This window comes from Tetranychus urticae, chromosome 1 (assembly GCF_039701765.1).
Source record: "Tetranychus urticae isolate SD_2017Ah chromosome 1, NJAU_TeUrti_SD_1.0, whole genome shotgun sequence".
NCBI lineage: Eukaryota > Metazoa > Arthropoda > Arachnida > Trombidiformes > Tetranychidae > Tetranychus > Tetranychus urticae.
The window spans coordinates 29,993,395-30,014,138 of record NC_142958.1 but is presented as its reverse complement, the minus strand read 5'-3'; the positions used below and the strand labels follow the sequence as shown (position 1 = coordinate 30,014,138).

The 20,744-nt window shown below is 32.5% G+C and overlaps 4 protein-coding genes across 5 annotated transcripts; 2 read left to right on the top strand and 2 right to left on the bottom strand.

Moving 5' to 3' along the window:
* Nucleotides 1–57: 57 nt before the first annotated feature.
* LOC107361642 (uncharacterized) lies at nucleotides 58–2,296 on the bottom strand. Of its 2 annotated transcripts, XM_015928489.3 has the most exons (4): nucleotides 2,195–2,296; nucleotides 1,453–2,113; nucleotides 1,085–1,320; nucleotides 58–995 (listed from the first exon to the last, which is right to left on the bottom strand). In XM_015928489.3, the coding sequence occupies exons 2-4, from the start codon at nucleotides 1,456–1,458 to the stop codon at nucleotides 260–262; spliced, it is 978 nt and encodes a 325-aa protein (XP_015783975.1). In that variant the 5' UTR covers nucleotides 1,459–2,113; nucleotides 2,195–2,296; the 3' UTR covers nucleotides 58–259. The 2 variants fall into 2 exon arrangements, with proteins under 2 accessions (XP_015783975.1, XP_089126159.1); XM_089270033.1 differs by having other exon boundaries at nucleotides 1,453–2,296.
* Nucleotides 2,297–4,041: 1,745 nt separating this feature from the next.
* On the top strand, nucleotides 4,042–8,827 carry LOC107361636 (uncharacterized). The gene is made up of 3 exons (XM_015928480.3): nucleotides 4,042–4,282; nucleotides 4,421–8,164; nucleotides 8,289–8,827. Exons 1-3 carry the CDS (start codon nucleotides 4,079–4,081, stop codon nucleotides 8,661–8,663), a joined length of 4,323 nt encoding a protein of 1,440 aa, XP_015783966.2. The 5' UTR covers nucleotides 4,042–4,078; the 3' UTR covers nucleotides 8,664–8,827.
* A 314-nt stretch (nucleotides 8,828–9,141) lies between these two features.
* On the top strand, nucleotides 9,142–17,893 carry LOC107361638 (uncharacterized). The gene is made up of 3 exons (XM_015928483.3): nucleotides 9,142–10,360; nucleotides 14,388–16,321; nucleotides 17,155–17,893. The coding sequence occupies exons 1-3, from the start codon at nucleotides 9,695–9,697 to the stop codon at nucleotides 17,279–17,281; spliced, it is 2,727 nt and encodes a 908-aa protein (XP_015783969.1). The 5' UTR covers nucleotides 9,142–9,694; the 3' UTR covers nucleotides 17,282–17,893.
* Nucleotides 17,894–18,130: 237 nt separating this feature from the next.
* Nucleotides 18,131–20,158, bottom strand: LOC107361644 (cytochrome P450 3A28-like). The gene is made up of 3 exons (XM_015928491.3): nucleotides 19,938–20,158; nucleotides 19,733–19,882; nucleotides 18,131–19,443 (listed from the first exon to the last, which is right to left on the bottom strand). Exons 1-3 carry the CDS (start codon nucleotides 19,979–19,981, stop codon nucleotides 18,195–18,197), a joined length of 1,443 nt encoding a protein of 480 aa, XP_015783977.2. The 5' UTR covers nucleotides 19,982–20,158; the 3' UTR covers nucleotides 18,131–18,194.
* Between the last annotated feature and the right edge of the window lie 586 nt (nucleotides 20,159–20,744).

Genomic DNA, 20,744 nt, shown 5'->3' with positions numbered 1-20,744 from the left:
CAATTAGTGTTTAGATAGTAAATGTTTTATATTTTGTATGAAATTTGAACTAAGAGGTTGAATTGATTTGGATGCAATACTTTAATTTTCAAGAACAATAAATAATCATAAAAAATATAACAATCTATAATATGTTAATATAATTATATCTAAGTTTTTAACAATAAAAGCCTGACAAGATGTTTGAAGCTAACAACTTTTTATTTACATCAATACGTTGAAATTTAGATTTTTATCTTGATTAATATTAATTGGTTTGCTAATAATTAGATTTGAGCTGAGCTCTGTTCATAGATTGTTTTTTTGGAGTATTGTTCTCACTTGAAATTTCAATTGAAGATGATTGAGGGGATGAAGTTTGGTCAACCTTTGAATGTGAATCAATTGGTGGATTGTAAAGTGATTTACTTGGTGCAGCATGTGCGTTAGAAGATCGACGACGTTCATAATCCATTGGATTAGAGTTGGAGTCTAATTCATATTGGTTAGGTATTGCATTGATTGATTTCATTTGACTCAACCAAGAATCAACTTCAGCAGCTGTTGGAGGAGATTGGTCGATTGATGAGGATGGCAAAGATTGTGAAGGTAGTGAAGATGAAGATGATGGTGAGAGTGATGATGATGATGAACCACGAATAGCGGCCATGTGAGCGTTGACGATTTTCCTTTGGTGATTAGCTTGTTGTGCACCAGTAAAAACAGAAGTTTTGGGCATTGATGATTGTTTCATGTAAATATGTTGAGGTTCAGCTTTATTTCCAGTCGTTCGAGCTCTTGAAGACCAGCTATCTTTATGTGATTTACCGTGTTGGTATGATTTGACGGCTGATTTACCCCAGTGATCATATGAATGATGATGTCCATGATTAGAGTGATGATAATATTCAGGTTCTGGTTCTGGTTCACTTTCTGGCTCTGGCTCTGGTTCAGGCTCAGATTCGGGATAAGGTTCTACTTCTGGTTCAGGTTCGGGCCAAGCCTGATTTTGATTCCTATAAGATTGTCAAAATTAATTTTAGCAAAATGCTCTTTAAAGTAAAATAAATAAAGTAAAATTAATGTAAATTGATTGACTACTCACCACCAAGAATCTTGTTTATGCCCATGATTGGTAGCAATTGATATTCCTGGGAATTTTATGGCGAATGGTGATGATCCAGTTGACGGTTTGAATGTGGCAGCTATCTTTATGGGTGGTAAATTAAATCGAGGCATATGAAGCACAAATGGAGGAAGATTAACACCAAAATCCAAGTGTAATCCACCAGCTGATGCCATGGATATCAGGCCCATTAAAAACGACAGTTGAGTTAAGTACTGAAACATTGTCGTAGTTGAAAAAAGCAAGAACATTTTTAAATTAAAAATCTTAAGTAAATTCAATTCCTTGAAAGCTTCAATAAAAATGGTAAAATAAATGGTTAAAGAGTAAAATAAATCAATTCTTACCTCCATAGCAAAGATTGTCAAGTTTGGAAAATAAAAGAAATAGTAGAAAGTGAATTGAGATGAAAAGTGAATTTAAAACATCAAATGGTCAACTGTTGATTGATATATTCCATGATCGATGAATTTGATATTGTCACTCGTCACGGTACTGAGATTACGATTGAACAGACCCACAAAATTAATTTTAGCAGGATCCAGTATGGATTAATTATTGGTTTCAAGTCATCTAGCAGCCTTCCTTTCAATTGAAACGATTACTTATCCCTTGACTTCTCACATTTTGATAAAAATCTTCATGATGGAATAAATTAATTATAATTAAAATCGAACTTTCACTCTCTCATTTTAGATGAACCATTATCTCTCAAAATTGAATGTTTATTAACTGACAATCAAAGCAACTGATCAACCTTACAAAATAACCATAAGAACTTTAGCCTATGGTAACCTTATAGTAAACAGTTGTTATAAAACGAGGGATACAAATCTAAATAGCTCTTTCAACCTATTCAGATTAAACTAGTAGATTAAAATTAGTTGTTGGAAATAGTGTAATCAAAATTAATTGTTACAGTCGACAGAATTAGTTAATTGTCCATCAAAAGTCACCAAAAACAATCAACCAGCTAATAAACGGATCACCACATAAACAAGAAGAAGCCTGATGAAGCGGCAAATTTTAATCTCATTAGTAAGTAGATTTCATCCAAAAACTGTAACCAAATTAAAAATTAAGAGTTACCTTTGCACTTTCCGATCAATACATTACAGTTGACATTAACTAATTAACAATCTATCATCTAGATTAATTAACCAGTTAATTGTCAACTTCCTAAGACAAAAATCAAAACATTGAAACACTTCCTCGCTTCTCTACGCTTACTATTGGTCAACCCATTTAACCGATGGATGAAACCCGGTAAATATGAAATAATTAATTCATCATTAAAATGCTAAAGAGTTAATGAAATGAAATCAAATTTTTAAGCATTTCTGAATAGGATTTAGGTAGAGTTTAGGTTTAATAACAAGACAAAACTGGTTTGTTAACAAGAGGAATATCAAGAGATTTGTTTTACATTGAGATTTGTATTATCAAGAAAAGGTTAATACCCACAGTCTTAATATTATATTTGTTTTAATAACTCAATATGTCAATTTATCAATAGGTTTGGAGTCAAATAATCATGGTTAATCAGGTTGATTACAATTTAGAGCAAAGTAAATAGATAAACTCAAATGTTTATGTAACAATTAAGGAGTGAACAACAATCGAAAATGTAATCAAAGATTGGAAACTGAGCAAATTTTAGTCAAGAGCCTTTCATTTTCATGGAAAAATACCCAAACCAGAGATTCTTTTCAAGTTATTAGTTAATAATGGGTCCAAATCGTATCTAATTTGATGGAAGAAAACAAATTAATAGCTGATTAGCAAAAATAAATTAAAAGGAAAAGCAAATTACAATTGAGATGAAATTGTAAAAAAACATGGATCAAGAAAATGGTTTTGAAATGTTGTTTTGTTTTTGACAACAATTTGAAATTGAAGTGATCAGGTTATCAGATAAATCTGATGAATTGAGATTTGAAGGATTTAATATGTAAACAGTATTGAATAGGTTCAGTGTTAAGTACTTCAGAACTAAATTTTAATGCTGACAATATGATTTACCCAGCAAAATTGATTTCCTGTTCAATTGTAATGGTTAACGAGTCAAAACAAATAAGATAAATCAAAATTACTGCTGAATCAGTAAGTCTGTTCATTATAAAAGTTAAATTGCTTAGAGTTCAATTTATGATTCCGTAATTTCCATTGAAGCAATTAAATTGATTTAACAACAGTAGTTAAGATTATTTAGAGTCAACCAATGAAATGCTGGTTATTCAATGGTATTCAATGTTTTGAAATAAGATGTTAGTTAATCAACTTGAAAAAGCATGCTTAGATTTGATGATTGATATACAAGATTATTTGATTGTCTTGTTTGTTGGTATAAAAACTGTTTTCAACTCAAGTTTTCATACTAAAGGGTTGAAAATTTTATCCAACAATCATTACTCTAAATCAATAATTATTTTGTTATTTACCAATCCAAAGGAAACAAAATCCAATCAAAAGACCAGACTTTTGAATGAAGTATAGCTGAAGATATAAAAAGATTCAGTTCTCAGGTCATGATTCCAATGCTGATAAATATATTTTGTTTTTTTCTGATTTTCAGGTAAACATAGATAACTCAACAATGATGATGATGATAGGTGAGGGAGAAGCTATCAATGAAAATTATGGCCATTTATGATAAAAACTTCATGATCTTGAAGAGCTCTTGAATAGCTTAAGAAGTGAATCGCTCAGGATTATGTTAGAAAGGTAAGAAGAAAAAAAAGATTTATCATGAAGAGGGAGTTGAAGTGGGAGTAGAACTAGACAAATTGCAGTTAATAAGTTATCTAAGATGATTCTAAGATGAAGAAGATCAAAATCTGATTAGAGGTGAAAAAAATATCGAGTGAGTTGTTGGGAGATCGGATGAGTGAGAATCAATTGGCTACAAAAGCCTAGGTTAATAGCAATTTTAAACTGTTTTTCAAATTTTTTCGGGTTTGACCGGTGAAAATCATGAATCTACAGTATTTGATATTATTTTTGGCACTTGTGTGCAGCTCTAGCACCTTTAAGGTGGGCCAAAAATATGTATATAACTATCGTTTAAACACTTTGCAAAGCTTGTCATCTCGAAGTGGAGCTTCAACTTGGGCTCGATTGAATCTTGAAGTTACACCAATAACATCAACGGAGGAACAATTGTCTCTAAGATTTAAGGTGAGTTTACTTTTCCATTTTTGCCTTCTCCTGCTTTGGTTAATCAATGGAGCTTTGTATTTAATTGTAAATTATTTCAATTGTTCTTTGCCGTTTTGAAATTTTAATTTCTTTACATTAATAATTACGACACTTTAGATCTCTTCCATCGCAAATCAACTTGGACCCTTCACCGAACCAACTGAGGCAACTGATCCTAATTATGGCCTTACAAGTGAATTTGTGGGTAACTATAATAAGGGTAAAGTTGAGATTAAAGTTGCTTCAAATGATGGTAGAAGTGCCGTTGGCTTGAAGAAATCAATTTCTTCGTTGTTTAATGTTCAAAAGAATGGCGAGACTTCGTTGATTGAAGATTCACCGGTTGGCAGCTGTAATACAATTTACTCAGTCACTCGTGGACCATCAGCAGGCTCATACAACTTAACCAAAACTCGTAATTATGAAAATTGTACTCAGAATATTGAATTTTCGGGTAAAAAGTTTTCATCCCCTGAGTTCCATAAATGCACAAAGAATCCCGAGTATTCAATTCCTTGGGTTAGTCGAAGCTCAATCTTTACTTATAGCATCAATGACGGAGCAATTAAAAGCTGTGAATCAATTGAAAGTGTAAGTTTTGCTCTTTTTGGACACAAATCTTCATCGTCAGTTGAAATTAAGGGTAACCTTAATCTGGAAAGTTCAACAGCAGCAGCAGCTTCTGCCTTTGATCAAACTAATTTGATTACAGTTCAAGTAGCTGGGAAGTCAGATTCAAAAACAAAGGAATCTTTCGATTCAGCTGTGGTTGACCTTAATGAACCATCTAAATATGTAATGTGGCCTAAACAAGAAGTCGCCAACATTATTAAGACCATGGAAACACTAAGCAGCTCCGTTGATTTAGGTATGAGCTCAGCAGCTTTACAAAATGACAATTTCACCATGGATTTCATTGAGCTGCAATTGTCCATCAGTCGTCTCAGTTTAACCGAGCTTCAATCTTTATATTCAACCATAAAGAGCCGATCAGATGCAGTACCAAAGATATTTTTAGACACTTTAAGGTATACACCAAGTAACCCTGTCTTCTCGTTTGTCAAGTCATTCGTTAAGAGTACAGATGCACGAGAAAAATATGCCCTTCGAGCTTACTTCCAAACAATCCCATTCCGTGAACTCAAAGTCTCCAAAGCTTTACTTGACGGTTATCTTGACCTATGTAAGCAAACTCTTGGTACTGGAATGGAAGCAACCTGTTTCTTTTCCATGGCCAATATTCTGCAAGTTCATTGTAGTGATTCTCCAATGAAAACAGTTGAATCTTGTAATCCCAAAATATCAGTTGCTTACTATAACAAAATGATTGCTGTGATCCGAGAGATTATACCAGCTAGTGATGACCGTGATATGCTTGAAAATGGTATTTCAAATAACGTCTACAACAAGGAATCACTTAAACTGCTTCTTAGTCGTATTTCTGACCCTCGGTTACATGTCCGACGAACAGCTACTGTTGCTTTGTTTGGCCATCGATTTGGTCCTAAATCAGTTGTTAATGTTCAAAATGTTTTGTTTGGTAAAATTATGGACCGTAAAGAAGACCATGTTGTACGAATTTACGCTCTTTTGGTTTACATGAAAACAAACCCTCCTCTAAGCCAGTTCAGAGCAGTAATCAGATACATTTCCGATCCAAGTGAAGATGAGCAAGTTGCCCATTATACATTGAGCTTGATGAAAATGATGAAACACTCCGAGAATCCATGTTATGCAGGTTTTAGTTTACTCGCTAGATACGCAATGAAAGAGCTGAAACAATGGAAGGGTCGATTCGCACATACTACATTAGCACTGTCAACTGCAAGGGTTTTAGAATCGTATGATAAAGAGTTTGCCTTTGGTGGATCAACGGTGATTAGTTACATTCTTAATAAAAAATCAGCTTCCACCAGTTTCTATGTTGAGGAAAAGATGGTCGTCAATGGGTACACTGGAGGTCATTTGGCTATGCTTTGGGAAACTTTCCCAGAAACCAAGCCCAATGGTTCAGTAACAATAAATCCAAAAACCACTGGTTATGATGAGAATGCTGCCGCAATCATCCAAACAATGGCTTCAATCTGGAATGGTACACCTAAACCAGCACCTGTTACAAACAATAAAATGAGATTAAGCTTCATGATCAATGGTAGGGTTGTTGATTCAATTGACCCAATGCAATTGCTTGAGATTTTTACCTCTATGACTCCAAGTATCAACAAGTTCATGATTGGACAACAATTTTACAATTACATTCCAAGTGAACATGGATTTACTCTATTTAACTTGATGGTTTCTGGTAATGGATTATTTGCCAGAACTGGAGCAATGGACATTGACAAGAAACAAAATGGAGAAATTTTATTCCGCGCTTCTCTTTCACCAACCGTTCGTCGAGATATTGGAGCTTACACTCTAACTGGATTAAAATCACCCATTGGCTCAGATAGAGCAGGTATTATGACATCAATCCAACGAACCCACCGATTACCATTGAACATCAGCTATGCTGTAACCAAGAAAACAGCTCATCTCAAGTTTAAAATGCCAACAGAAGCGACTGACTTTATGTTTTATCGAATGAATGCTTATACTTTCAATGATAAAACACCAATTGGTTCAGTACGATCAACATTGAAACCCCTGTTTACAGATTTTAGTGGAAAACAAGAAAATGATTTAGTGAAAAGTAAAACCTATTGGAAAGGTTTTCTTGGAAATGGTTTGAGAATGACTACAACAATTAACAGACCTCGACCCATGGATGGTTTAGGTTACAGATACATGTTACTTGAGAAATCATTGTACAATGATGATATTCGGTTGGTAAGAATGAAATTTGAATATGGTGGTGTTATTGTTCCAATTGATTGGAGGTTGACATTCTTGCCTGATCCCAAAGTGAGCGAGTTAACTTTTGCCTTTAACAGGTCATTAGACATAACTGATGACGCCCGATCAGGTGAATATCAGATGACTGTCCTGAAAAATAGTGAAACCATCATTTCAACTCGAGTATCATACACTTATTCAACTGATTTCTTGAACCATTACCTTCGCCTCTATTACAACAATTATCTTAAAAATATCCACACCTGTATCAAGGGTGACATTTTTGCTCCAAAGGTAAATTACGCTCGGTACACATCAATTGATAACACAGCCAATCTTGAAGACAAACTCCACTTCAATGGTAGCATCTACTTTGATCAATCATGTTCAAAGAAAGACATTATCGTTAAGGGTGAATTCAGTCCTTCTGAAGCTCAAAAAGATCCCAAATATTCACGATTATATTCCCAATCATGTGGTAAAAATGGCTTAGCAACAAACAAGATTCCTTATTGTGCTGGTTACCATTACCATACTGGTGAACTGCGATCAGTCAAGGTTCATGTTACACATAAAGATGTTCCCGCTTACTTCTGGAGGTATGTAACCTGGTTCCACAATAAAGGTATCCAAAAGTATGCTGACCAAGTTAAATATCGAGCTTCCAATGAAGTTACTGATCCAACGGTCACTTTAATAACTGCCAATTCAACATGGTTTACTCCATACAAATACAACGTCTCATACAAAATGGTTGATCGCGAAGAGTTTTGGGAAAATATTCCATCAACTGGATTGAGCTGGCCAAACTCATTTAGCTTGTTTGACTTCCATGTCTATCAAGCTTTCCACCGAACCTTGAGAGAGCCCTATTGTTACATTCAAAAATCCCGAGTCCGAACTTTCGATGAGTCCTCGACCAATGTGACTGTTAAGCCAAATTGCTTCAAAACACTACTTATGGATTGTACTCAAAAGGATAAATTCACTGTATTATTCTCCCAGGATGCTGAAGGAAAATTAGAGGTAAGTTGACACAATTAGAGCTTTGGATAGCTCATCTTTGACATCAAATGGCACAGAAAATTTGATTGTTAACAAGCTTTGGATAACTCTTAGTAATCTGTCAATGTTTTCTTGTTTTCCACAGACAATCGAAATATATTTGGCCTCACCGGCTACAAAACTGGAAATTTCTCCTAAAACCAACATAATCAAGTCAAACGGAGCACCAGTTGATCTAACTGCAAAAGACGCAGCATCCAAAGGATTTGAAGTTAAAGATTTTGGCATCTATAAGCGGGTTTCACTTGTCAAGGATTACATCAAGATTTACTACGATGATGTTGGTATATTAGTTAGATCATCCAAAATGCATTACAGTCAACTTTGTGGACTCTGTGGTAATATGAATGGCTGCAGTCATGATGACCATGGAGATCATCACCATTCCCATAATCATTCAGAGTATCTTTGGCTGACTAAAGATGCCCGTAACACAGCCCCTGCATGTGTTCAACAATAGAAAACAAAAAGATGGATAAAAAGCGACATTAAAAATCAATACACAATAACATTTACCTTTTAATTGAAATGTACTTTTTTCTGTTTTTGCCAAAAAATTCATTACCTCTAATGATTATAGCATTTTTTAAACAATAAAATATCAAACCTTTGAATCAATAACAACACACATCGACGGAAAAAAACAGTTACTCACACAATGAAGTTCATTGATAATCAGAAAACTTGATGATTGTAATGTAATATATCAAATTTAAACTTTCAAAAGAAATTCAGTAGCAATTAGTTGATGGAAAACTATGAGTTAATCAGTAAACATCTTATTTAATTTGCTCAATTAAGTTACGAATTAATTTCGCTAGTTTTATTAGCTCTAAATTAAATCAATGGATGGCGCTGTATGCAAATTGTCGCCATCTGGCGGCCATTTATTTAAAATATTGTTGTTTACAAACTTGACTTTTGTTTTATTTATTTGACTTGAGTTCATAAGACCATCTTCATTAATTTTATTTACAGTTACTTATATGATTATTATTTTTGTTACTTCAATTTATATTGAAACCATCATTGAAATCTAATTGACATTGAAAATAATCTTTTTTACTTTTGACTTTTGATTCTTCGTTTATCCGGATCTCTTTCTGTCTCTCTGTTTTTTACATCTCAACAACACTTCATTTCAATTGCGCAAACAATTTTCCTGTTTTTCTCCTTCTCTTTTTTCCAACAGTGTTGGTGTTAATGGTGGTGATTAGTTTACTGACTTTGATGAGATGAAGTTACTTCCCATTGGAACAATCATCATCTTGTGTGTGTAACTCTTTCCTGGCTGTAATCGTTTACCCTATACCAACTTATTAATTACCAATTTGACACCATCTCAAGTTTTTCTCAAGTCAAGGAAGAAGAAACAATATCTTTACTATTCAAATTTATCCCGATGTTAAAATCTTTGGCCACTCGTGACATCAAATATTGACCTAACATTTCACATGGTTTTTTTCACATTTATATTTATCATTTTTACAAATGTCAATGCTGATGGATTTAAATGCTTCAACGTCCCTCACTGAGTGTCCTTCAATAGATTTAGATGAAGATGATCAACACATAAATTTAAATTATCTGGAAAATTACTTCGATTCATTGCTCAACCAATTAGAATCAGAGTTGTCCTATTTGCCAGAGTCCAGTCACTTTGTTTCAAACCTCAATAATAGCAATAATAACAGTAATCATGGTTCTTGTAATGGTACCGGAGATAACCTAATAAGTGATGGCAGCATTACTAGTAGTAACCATGATAGTCTAGTAAATAACCATCAACCCTTCAATCATCATTACAATCACCATCATCTCCATAACATCAACTCTACAATCGATAGTCACGATGAAACTGACCATATAAATCATTACAGTACAATCAAAGATGCCAGTAATCAACAATTTCAAGGTGGTAACCAAATTGTATCAACCCCATCATCATCATCAACAACAACAACAGCAAAAACAACAACACAAACAACCACAACAACAGCCTCAGCTCAAAGCTACTCATCGACATTATCTTCAACAAAATCATTTAATCAACGGGAGTCACCATTATCTTTCAGCAATTACAGTCGATCATCATTCTACGAGAACAACGATGAAATATCTTACAATCTATTAACTGCATCACAAATTCAAAGAATTGTAAGTAAACCAAATAATTTCAACAATATTTTCACCCTTAACCCTGGTCATCACTTATCACATTTAACCAATGGTTTAGACACTGATGGGACAGCATTTATAAATCAAGACACGCCATAAAGTCAGATGACAGATGATAGCAAAAGCTTTCCTGTTGTTGAATGAAAAAAATCTTGCTGTTATTTCTGAAGGATTTAGATTAATTGAGTGTTTGCTTATCGAGAGATTTAGCTTATAATATCGCTATCATAAAAGGAGAAGCTAAATTTTCCCGCTTTAGTGATGAATGTACAATCAAAATTGTGGGACAATGAAAAAAAACAGATAGACGGATATTTATAAATGCTACTTAGTTGTAATGATATGAGTGGTGAAGTTTGAATTAAAATAAATTAGACTAAATGAGATTAATGACTATTTCAATTGATGGTTAATGTTGGACCCTTTGAAATGTGTATTTTCCTGTTGTAACCCAGTCTTTATTGTTAGCCCTTTGATTGTCCTAATCACAATCAGACAAACTGACCGAGTAAGGTAATACACTTGTATTGTTAAAATTAAATGGATCACCAAGTTATGGACATTTCAAGTGTCTACTTGACCGTACCTTACCAACAACTACAACAACATTCATCACCATAAACCATTATTATTACAACAATAATTACAATAATTATCATTATCAACATCATTATCATCACATCTATCTTGTCCATCAACTTAATTATGACAATTCTTCCTATTTTAATGTTTTCTTCTCCACTAATTTCCTTACCTAAACAGTTAATAGCTCAACATATAATTGTTAAGTCTGTTTGTTGAATTTTAATTACACTTACACTTTAAATATTATATCACTATTAGTTATTTGAATAATTTTTCTCGGTAAAAATAATGTTGAACTGTTTTGCCATTTAACTTTATTTTCACCATTAAATACACACTCCAACTCAAGTGTTGATCACAAGAGACAATCATAATGATAATAATAATCATAATTTCACCTCATATTTTCATCACTATTCAGCTTGATAAACTTTGATCAGTCAGTTTCATTATATTTACTCAAACTAAATTCAACAATCTCATGATAAAACTGTGAAAAAGCAAATGAATATTTTGCTAACCGAAACAAAGCTTTAATCAAGAATTGAACAAAAAAGTTAATCAAAAATTTAAAGACAACCAAATTAGGGAAACATTTAGGCCTGACTTGATTCTTGTCTATGATCATCTAATATTATTCATTATTATTCAGAACAACCACGCAAACCTTGATTATTATCATCACCATCAAATATTATCATCTTTATGAGCCAAATAAAATGAAATGAAGTGCAAAAAGAAGCTATCAACAACAATTTGTCAATAGTAACACAGAGAGCCCAAAATGTTATTAAAAAATAGAAACATCAAAATATGAGTTGACATTTTGAGTTGATCCAGAATGCTTTTTCCTGATAAAAGTCCGAAATTATTGAATCCATTCCAAATTTATCTGGATAAACATTGAACAGTGAACATTGTTTGAAAAAATTGAACAAAACAAAAATTACATTTTACCCTTTTCCTTGCCAACCTGTTTCCATACCGGTGTTACTTGGCTTACAGACATGATCATGATAATCAACCAATAATAATAACCATCTTAATCTATTTGATTCACCTGAATGACCATCAAAACTGATTTCATCAAAATAATTTAATAACATTTCTAACATGATATTGATTTCGCAGCAATTTGTTGCCAACCTATTGCCAATTCTGGTTTCAATTTATCAATCAATTTTATCAATTCATCTGACGGTGAAAAACCTCATTTTGCTTCATCACGATTATCATGATTTCACTAAGTCAACATATGGAAAAATTCACTTATTTTAATACTTTTATCATCATTCACTTCACTATCGACACATTTTATCATCTAATCCTTTACATCATATAAATTAAAAACATCAATTTTTGTGTAAAAAATGTGGCTTTGAAAAGATTCTTCGAGTTCTTTGATTTCTCTTTGGTTTTGATCGCTTCAAAGTGCAAACAGCATTTTGTTCATTCGTTGAACCAGATGAAATTAACCTTACAATATTCACTATTAAATAAGACAATCAACTTTAATGGATCAACTTTATCAATATGATTTAATGGATAATTATCCTAGAAAATGAAATGTTTTTTAAGCTTAAATCAACTTCTCTTTATATGATAGTCTACTAAATGTTTACTAATTTGGTTGATTTATCAAGTTTGTCATTAGATCTAAATGTAAATTGCTGCCCATCATCATCAAAACCAACATCTGAATAAAAAAACAACAAAACATGAAAGATGAACAATTTTATTTACAACTCCAGCCAACATCATTAAATGATAAAATATATCTAAATAATGATTAAAGAGGATTGAGTATGAATTATTATGATACTGAATTATTACCCTTAATGATCTTACTGGTCAGTAATTATCATTAGCCTAATTAATTTCTCTAAATTTGCTTCTCTCATCATTACTTAGGGCCAAGTTTGTTAGTTTTTGGTAACATTTTCATAGTTATATTTATATATTAATTGATTTTGTTTCAGTTTTGCTTTTTGTGTTGAAAACGTTCATAATTAATTGCTGGTTAATTGTATATAAAATAGAGACTAACTAATTAACTTTCCTTTGCTTGTCTGCACTTCAATTTTACCATTAATTCAATTCTGTTGTCTAATCAATTTGCTGGTTTGTCAACACAATTGAATCAACCAACATTCAAATTAAATTCACTTTTCACTCAACCTTCCATTGAAATTGCCATCAATTATCACGTAAATAAACAAACTGATCTAATCAAATTGTTAATTTAATTTTAAATTCTACATTGATTACTATACTTTGAATGCTAACAATTAGACTCATAATTGCAAATTTGAATGATTCAAAATGGTTGTGATCATCACTAATCATTGATTGGTTTTTCCCTTCTAAATAATGAATAACCTTAAAATCATTGTTTGATTGCTTTACCTAATTGCTTCCAATTATACATCAATACAATCAGTTAATTCAGTTTTTTATTAACTTTCTTACATCAACTTGATTGAAAGTTGATACAATCTTTGATGATTACATTTGCTTGTTGTTTAACCATTTAATTCATCATTAAATTGTAATCATTTTCATTCTCTCTCAATCACAATCTAAAGGTTATTCAAAAAATACCTCAAAATGAATCCAAAATGATTCCTATCACTTGATAACTCAATGACATCCATCAACATATATTTTCATGTTTACATCAAATGATGAAATCTCTGATTCCATTGAAAATTAACAAATTGATTGCTTTGATGGGTTAAAGTTGATGATGGTGATGATAATGATGACGAGTTAATGTTTTTGTCTAAAAATATTTTCACAATTATTGAAATGGTTTTGATTTGAGGCGAAAAAAAAGTTGAACCTTTTAACTTGAATCAATCAAATGTTAACCACAAAATATAACACCTTTTCAGGTTTATCCTAAATGTACGCCAACACTTTCAATTAATAGCTTGTTCATATTGTAAAGCAGTTTCATTTAAATAATCATCAACTAATTTAACTTTTTCAGCTTCAAATTTGAGCAAATTAAATCATTAGCAAGACCAAAAAAAGTCAAGAAAATGTGCAAACAAAATTGAGCGCAATTCAGTTAATGAAGTAACTCTTTTTTTGTTCAACTCATTCAACTCTTTCCTCACTAATGTGCATAATAATCCATATGATTTGGATGAAAAGGTTGAATTATTAAGATGAGCTAAGCAACATGATAAACCAGGAAGATTTAAACCATTTTTAAATGTTATATTTTCATGCTTTAATCTATAAATATCAAATCTTTGCTAATTTAACTTTTCTCTTCTTTTCCTCTCCAACCCTTTCCTTGTCCTTTCCAACTCTCTCCATCCTCTCACCATTTCCTTTATTTTCACATCATCTTCCTCCTCCACCAATATCACAATGACCCTTTTTTGCACATCATCATCAACCTCATTTTTAGATTGATTGCTACAAACCATTAATGCACACTAGCAATAACAATGGAGATTCAATGGAAACCAAATGGGATCGGAAAAGCAAAAAAACCAATGGATCCAGTAACACCAACAATTTAAACTACAGTAACAATTTATTTGGCTGTGATGTTAATAATATTGAGAAAGCTTATGGTGGATTAACTTTACCTCCTTTCATTGAGAATGCCTTGATCTATCTGGCTCGCTATGGAATCAATGCAGTTGGCATATTCCGTAAATCTGGAGTTAAATCAAGAATCATGGCGTTAAGACAAAAACTTGAATCAATGACTGGATCTAAAAAAGAGCCAACCCTAGGAACACCAGTAACAACACCATCACCAACCTCTGGGAACAAAAAATTTACTGAACCAGTTAATAACAATGCAAGTCCGAAAGGTCGATCGGCAACATTGGGTCGCCATTATAATGTCAATAATTTTGGTCCAACTGGAATTGGAAGTGGTTCATCAACAATCAACTATCGTCTATCCTCTTCTTATGCTGCTGGAGACGATTTTTGTGTCTATGATGTTGCAGATATGGTTAAAATGTGGTTAAGGGAAATTAAACCTCGTCCATTAATTACCAAAGAAGTTATTAAGGCCTACAAAGAGCTAATGATGGTCAACAATCCTGCCCATAATAATAACAATGTTAATAATAATAATGATAATGATAATAACAATTTAACCAATGGACCTTCACCGATTGAACTAAGTCTTAGATTAACCGTCCTACTCTCGGATTCCCAAAGAGCCATATTGGAAATTTTTTTACACTTTTTATCACTTTTTGCTGCTAATTCCGAAGTTAATCAAATGAATTCTCAAAATTTGGCCATTTGTTTTACTCCATCCCTTTGTGAATGTGATAATTTAACAGGTGATTTTATTGGTGCACCTGGAATTGTTAACAACAATCTACCCAATAACAATAATCTGATGTCCAACAATCAAATTAATGGTCTTCCCTTTGTTTCCAACTCTGACCCCAATTTTACTCTTAATGGTTCCACATTACCCAGATCAGCTGACACTGAGATAATATTTGATGCTCAAAGATGTCTTCAGTATTTAATTGACAATTGTTCATCAATCTCCATGATTTCATTAAGCTCATTACCATTCTCACCAGTTGCTCCAACCTTATCTACACCTACTTTAAATGCAACCAAGTATGAAAATTCATCATCGTCATCCTCATCTCTACCAATGAAGAATGGAGACAATTCAGGAGATTCAGATCATCCCATGGATTGTTCATTATCTATCAATGATGAACAACCTTGCCAGCAAAATAATTCAAGTTATACAGTTAATCACTTGAATCCGTTGATGTCTTCATTGTCCTTGTCAAATGATGTTAATTATAATAATCACAGTAAAAGCAGTAACAGTAACAACAACAGTAACAATAACAATGTAAATACCAATGGATTTTTACACAGCTCACCGTCCAATTCAAGTTTAATTAATGGTGGCAATTTGTTACCCTCAACTTATGAATCAAGTATAATTATCAACGCAGCTCCAAGCGACATACTGAAACGTATTTTGTACCAAAAAAATCTCTTCGATCCAACCGTGGTTGAATGGAGGATAGTTAAACAATCACCTTTCGAAAATAGTGACGTTTTTGAATATAAAGTACAATCAAGCTTCTTTTTACCTCTTAAAACATTTACCATTGATCGTCGGTGGAGTTTCATCGAGAACCAACCCTTTACCGAAACATCTTCATCACCTTCGCCCTCACGATCATTTTATTCATCATTAAAAAGACCCAAACCAGCCAAAGCCAGTTTCAAAGGGATCGTGCTTCGTGAAACTGGTTATCTTTACGATTCTTGGTGGAGGATAGGTACACATGGTGAAGGAAAATGTCAGCTTGACATATCCATTGCTGTTGATCTCAGGTTATTATTGAATACACATTTTCATCAATTAAACCTTGGTTCAGGCTTCATTAAGACAGCAAAAAAGCATCACAAAACCTTTTTGGATAAAAGCCCAAATCTCTCTATTTGTCTTATGTCTCTCTGTTGGATAAATGATGATATACAAGAGGAAAAGAGTTTGTTTTATGTTTTTGTTTTTCATATTTGATAGACGAAAGGAAATTTTTTTGGTCACATCAAATGATGAAGATGTAGAGATGATATTATATATTGTTGATAATGCCAAGAAGATGTGACTTTGTCTCTCATCAACTGATTGATATGGTCTATTGAAATCTAAATTTGTGTGTTTCGTTTTATATGCACATTCATTTTCGCAGTATTTTTAATCTCATTGCAAGTGTAAAATTAGGCTTGAATAAGTAAATAATGTGTGAGATTGTCTGAACAAACTCTTCTCTCTTCCTCATCATCATTCATCTTTAAACATAATTCATCTTAAATTCAATTCTTTTATGTTTATCTTTAAAATAATATATTCTCTCTGTCATTCCATTTTCTTCCTCAATCTTCATTTCCAAAAAGGCCTCTCATTGCCCACGCTATCTTTGTTTACTTCTTTCTACTGATGATGATTATAAAATTTGCTCATTTTATCCTCATCTTCAACCCTTCCCTTCATTCATCTTCAATATACACCTTCTCATAATTTAGATGCAAAAAAATATACTAAGTTGAAAGACAACTTTAATTGTAACTAAAATCCTTTTATCTTTCATCTTGTTCCTCTACTTCATTCATCATTTATATATCATCTTAATTAATCAATCTTATTTTCTTCTTCATTTCAGAGGACATTCTTATTATTGGTACACCAACACATTCCCAGCTATAATAGATTGGCAGTTATACCAAATCAAACAATCATTCCTAGTTGATTTCATTGAGACCAAAAATTTTAAATCAACAACCGTTTGACAGACAATCCAAACCAATGATGGAAACCCAAATTCATAGTCTCTCTTCATCTAATTCATCTTTTTCCCATTTCCTTATCTTCCCTTTTCAATCCGTCTCATCATCTTTGACTTCTTCAAATGTCTATTTAAATTTCGGTTAAACCGGAACTATTTAATCAACTGTAATTGATGATAAAATCACAATTAGACTACTGTTAAAGAGGACCTGTTAATACCAAATGATCAGGATACAAGATGGTTAATAGTTTAACAAAAGAAGTGAAAATTTACCACAATTTAGATCACATGTCAAAATCAATTTAGAATCTAATTTTTGGTGAAAATCTTCATACTATTAGAATGGGGAGAAGGAAGAGAAACAATTATTTTAGCTGAATCCATAACGTCCAAAGATTTGGTTATCACCGTATTAAGAGGGAATTCAAAATTGGTTCATTACCTTATTCCATTGAACACACATTGGAATGGAAAGTAAAAATTAAATTAACTCTATTTAGTCAGGTTGCATTGAAAAGCCTTGATATTGAAATACTGGTTAATGTTTATTTTACAATATTGTTATTGTATTTCACCATTTCTAAATAAATTACCGATGAAATATACGATAAAATTTTTTATATTTACGGATATTTTCTCAGAAAGATGCTGAAATCTTTCAGTATGAACTGATAGTCGATCACAATAAAAATATATTTGTGAAATTGTTAACTTTATTTTGAGCCATTTATGATGTACATGTATTTAAATTGTCTTGATTAAATGAGCTTCAAATTAGTGAAAATTTATAAAGTAAATTTTACTAATATTGTAACTCTTCGGATTAAATGTAAGGAAAACAGGCTTTCGATTGAACTCAAAATATCCTTTGGATTTACTTGTTTATTTGTATTAACAGATTTACAATCAAAAATTTACATTCTCTTCTCAATTCCAACATTGATCTCATCAGCGCAAAGTAAAATGGATCCCCAATCGTAATCTAAATCAATTGTGGTCGATGGTGTGACTACAAAACGATATGATTGAAGCAGTTTTGCCAGAGCCATTTTGGACACCAACAAAGCATATTTAGTACCAAGACATGCTCGATAGCCAACACCAAAAGGAATATAAGTGAAAGGTTTAATGGCATTGCGATTATCGGGGAGAAATCGATCAGGATTGAATTTTTCTGGATCAGGAAAATTATCTGGATTATGATGCATGGCATAGATAGGCATTGAAACTTTGCTTCCAGCCGGGATTACAATGCCGGTTTCAGGATGGTGATAAGTTGTGTGGCAGACGCGCTCATTGTGTGTTTCTGGTGGATCAATGCGAAGACTCTCGCTTATAACAGCGTCCAAGTATTGAGCTGATAGCAAACTATCGTAGTCAAGACTGTTGAGGGAATCAATTTCTTTGGTTAAGCGATCTTGAACGTCTTGGTTAAAGGCTAACCTCCAACTGCACCAAGCAAGAAGAGATGAACTGGTCTCAAAGCCATTGAAAAGGAGATCAACAATTGCAGCAACCAATTCAATTTCAGTCGACTGTTCAGAACTGGTCTCGTTAATGGCTATCAAACGGTTCAAAACATCAGTCTGTCTCTCGTCTTTTCTCAATCGACGAGTTTCGATCAAGTGTGTCACAAGCTTTTCCAGGTAGTCTAAAGCCTTTTTATCAAGTGCACTCAAGTGAAAAGTTTTCATGATCCATTCAGGTAGAAACATATTCATAATAAAAGCTGGAATAAAAGGTCGACTCAGGTCAATCATTTTCTCGACGATGATATTGTCTCGTGATTGATAGACGTGAGCATCTAAATTTAAACAAAATTGAAATATTGTATCACAATAATATTTAAACCAAAAGCTTTTCATTTCAATTGCATCGCATCTCTGAATCTCATCTGCTAAGGATTTAACGCACATGTCAGAGCATTTTTCAATCATGGGAAATGCCTTTCTCAACTTAGCCACTGTGAAACATTGAGTGATCTGGCCACGAGAATGTTTCCATTTGGAACCCCAAATAAGTTCAGGAAACAGTTGTTCAAGTGGATGTTTATAGCTGGAAAAGGTGAAGCTCTGAGGGAACGAATGAAACTCCTTTAAAGCAATGGTTTTGATAAACTCGGGATCGCTGACGAGCAATGTTGGTTTTGCGCCTTCAAACATGCTGAACATCAGAAAAAATAATGGAAAAAGAATGAAGGAAAATGTGTTATCTGAATATAATTTATTCAATGAATTTACTTTTGAATCAACTTCAATAAGCGTCAAACAATGACTATGTAATAACTTGAAACATAACAGTGAATAAATAATTGCTTCGCGTTTTTTATGATTAATAATTATGATTATACTGATTTGTTTTTTGTCTTTCAAGTTCGAATGAGTGTACAATGTTAAGTGTCTAAATTCACTTGGAAATTGAAATTAACTTTAAATAGAAACATTGATCTTACCCAACTATTTGGCCATACTTTTGAATCAGCTCAGTCTCAACAACATGTAATGGTCTCCGTAGGTAAACGTAAGAGGTACCAAGAAAAGGAACTGGTAATGGACCTTTTAACCCAAATTTTTTCCAATATCCATGTTTTTGTCGGTAATAACTACAATAAAATGATTGTTTTATTTGAAAAGCATTTTAAATAGCAAGATTCTTACATTAATAGGTAAAAGATGAACAATAAAATAAACCAGAAAAACATTGCTGATTGAAAGTCACTTTTTTGTTTGATTTGTTGGATTTTTTGAACAAAAAACAGTTACTTTCACGTTACTTTCATATTGAATAATTTCAAGGTTTCGCCAGTTCTTTTATAACATTAGCCTGATTATTTGAATACTAGGGATCGATCATTTTGTTGGCACTCATTGTCAATGGTAAATTACACTAATAAAGTGCTGTGATAATTTGATGCTGGACTTTTAGTAATAGAGTTCAGTGATTAATAATCACTTAGAAGATAATTTAATGACATAAGATGCATCCATTAAAAGAATGAGTTGAAACTAATGTGATTATCATGTTTCGCAGCACATCATAGCTTGATGAGCCAGGAAATTTCAGCGATTGTTAAAGAAAAATTACTATCGAAATCAGATTCGATTTTCCTTTGGCAGAGTTTCTTTTGATTAAAAAAGAAGCGCGTGCTTACAAAAATTACATTGCTAATTATATGTGGACTTTCAGCTCTTTTAACCCCAATTTTCGGGAAATCAAAAAGATTCATGCATTAGATGAAGATGTAATGTAATGAAATGAAGAAACCATGAAAAATGAAACAAAACCTTTACTTGAAACATTCATTGAAAAGCATCAAAATTAAATTTGCTCTGGCCTTTTAACATTTTGCTGGAAAATCAAAAGTTAATCAAGGTTAGCAAGTAGATCAATTAATATTTAGAATATATTAATAGATTGTTTATAATCTTCGTAAAAATTGATAGTTATCACATTCTGGTGTTTGT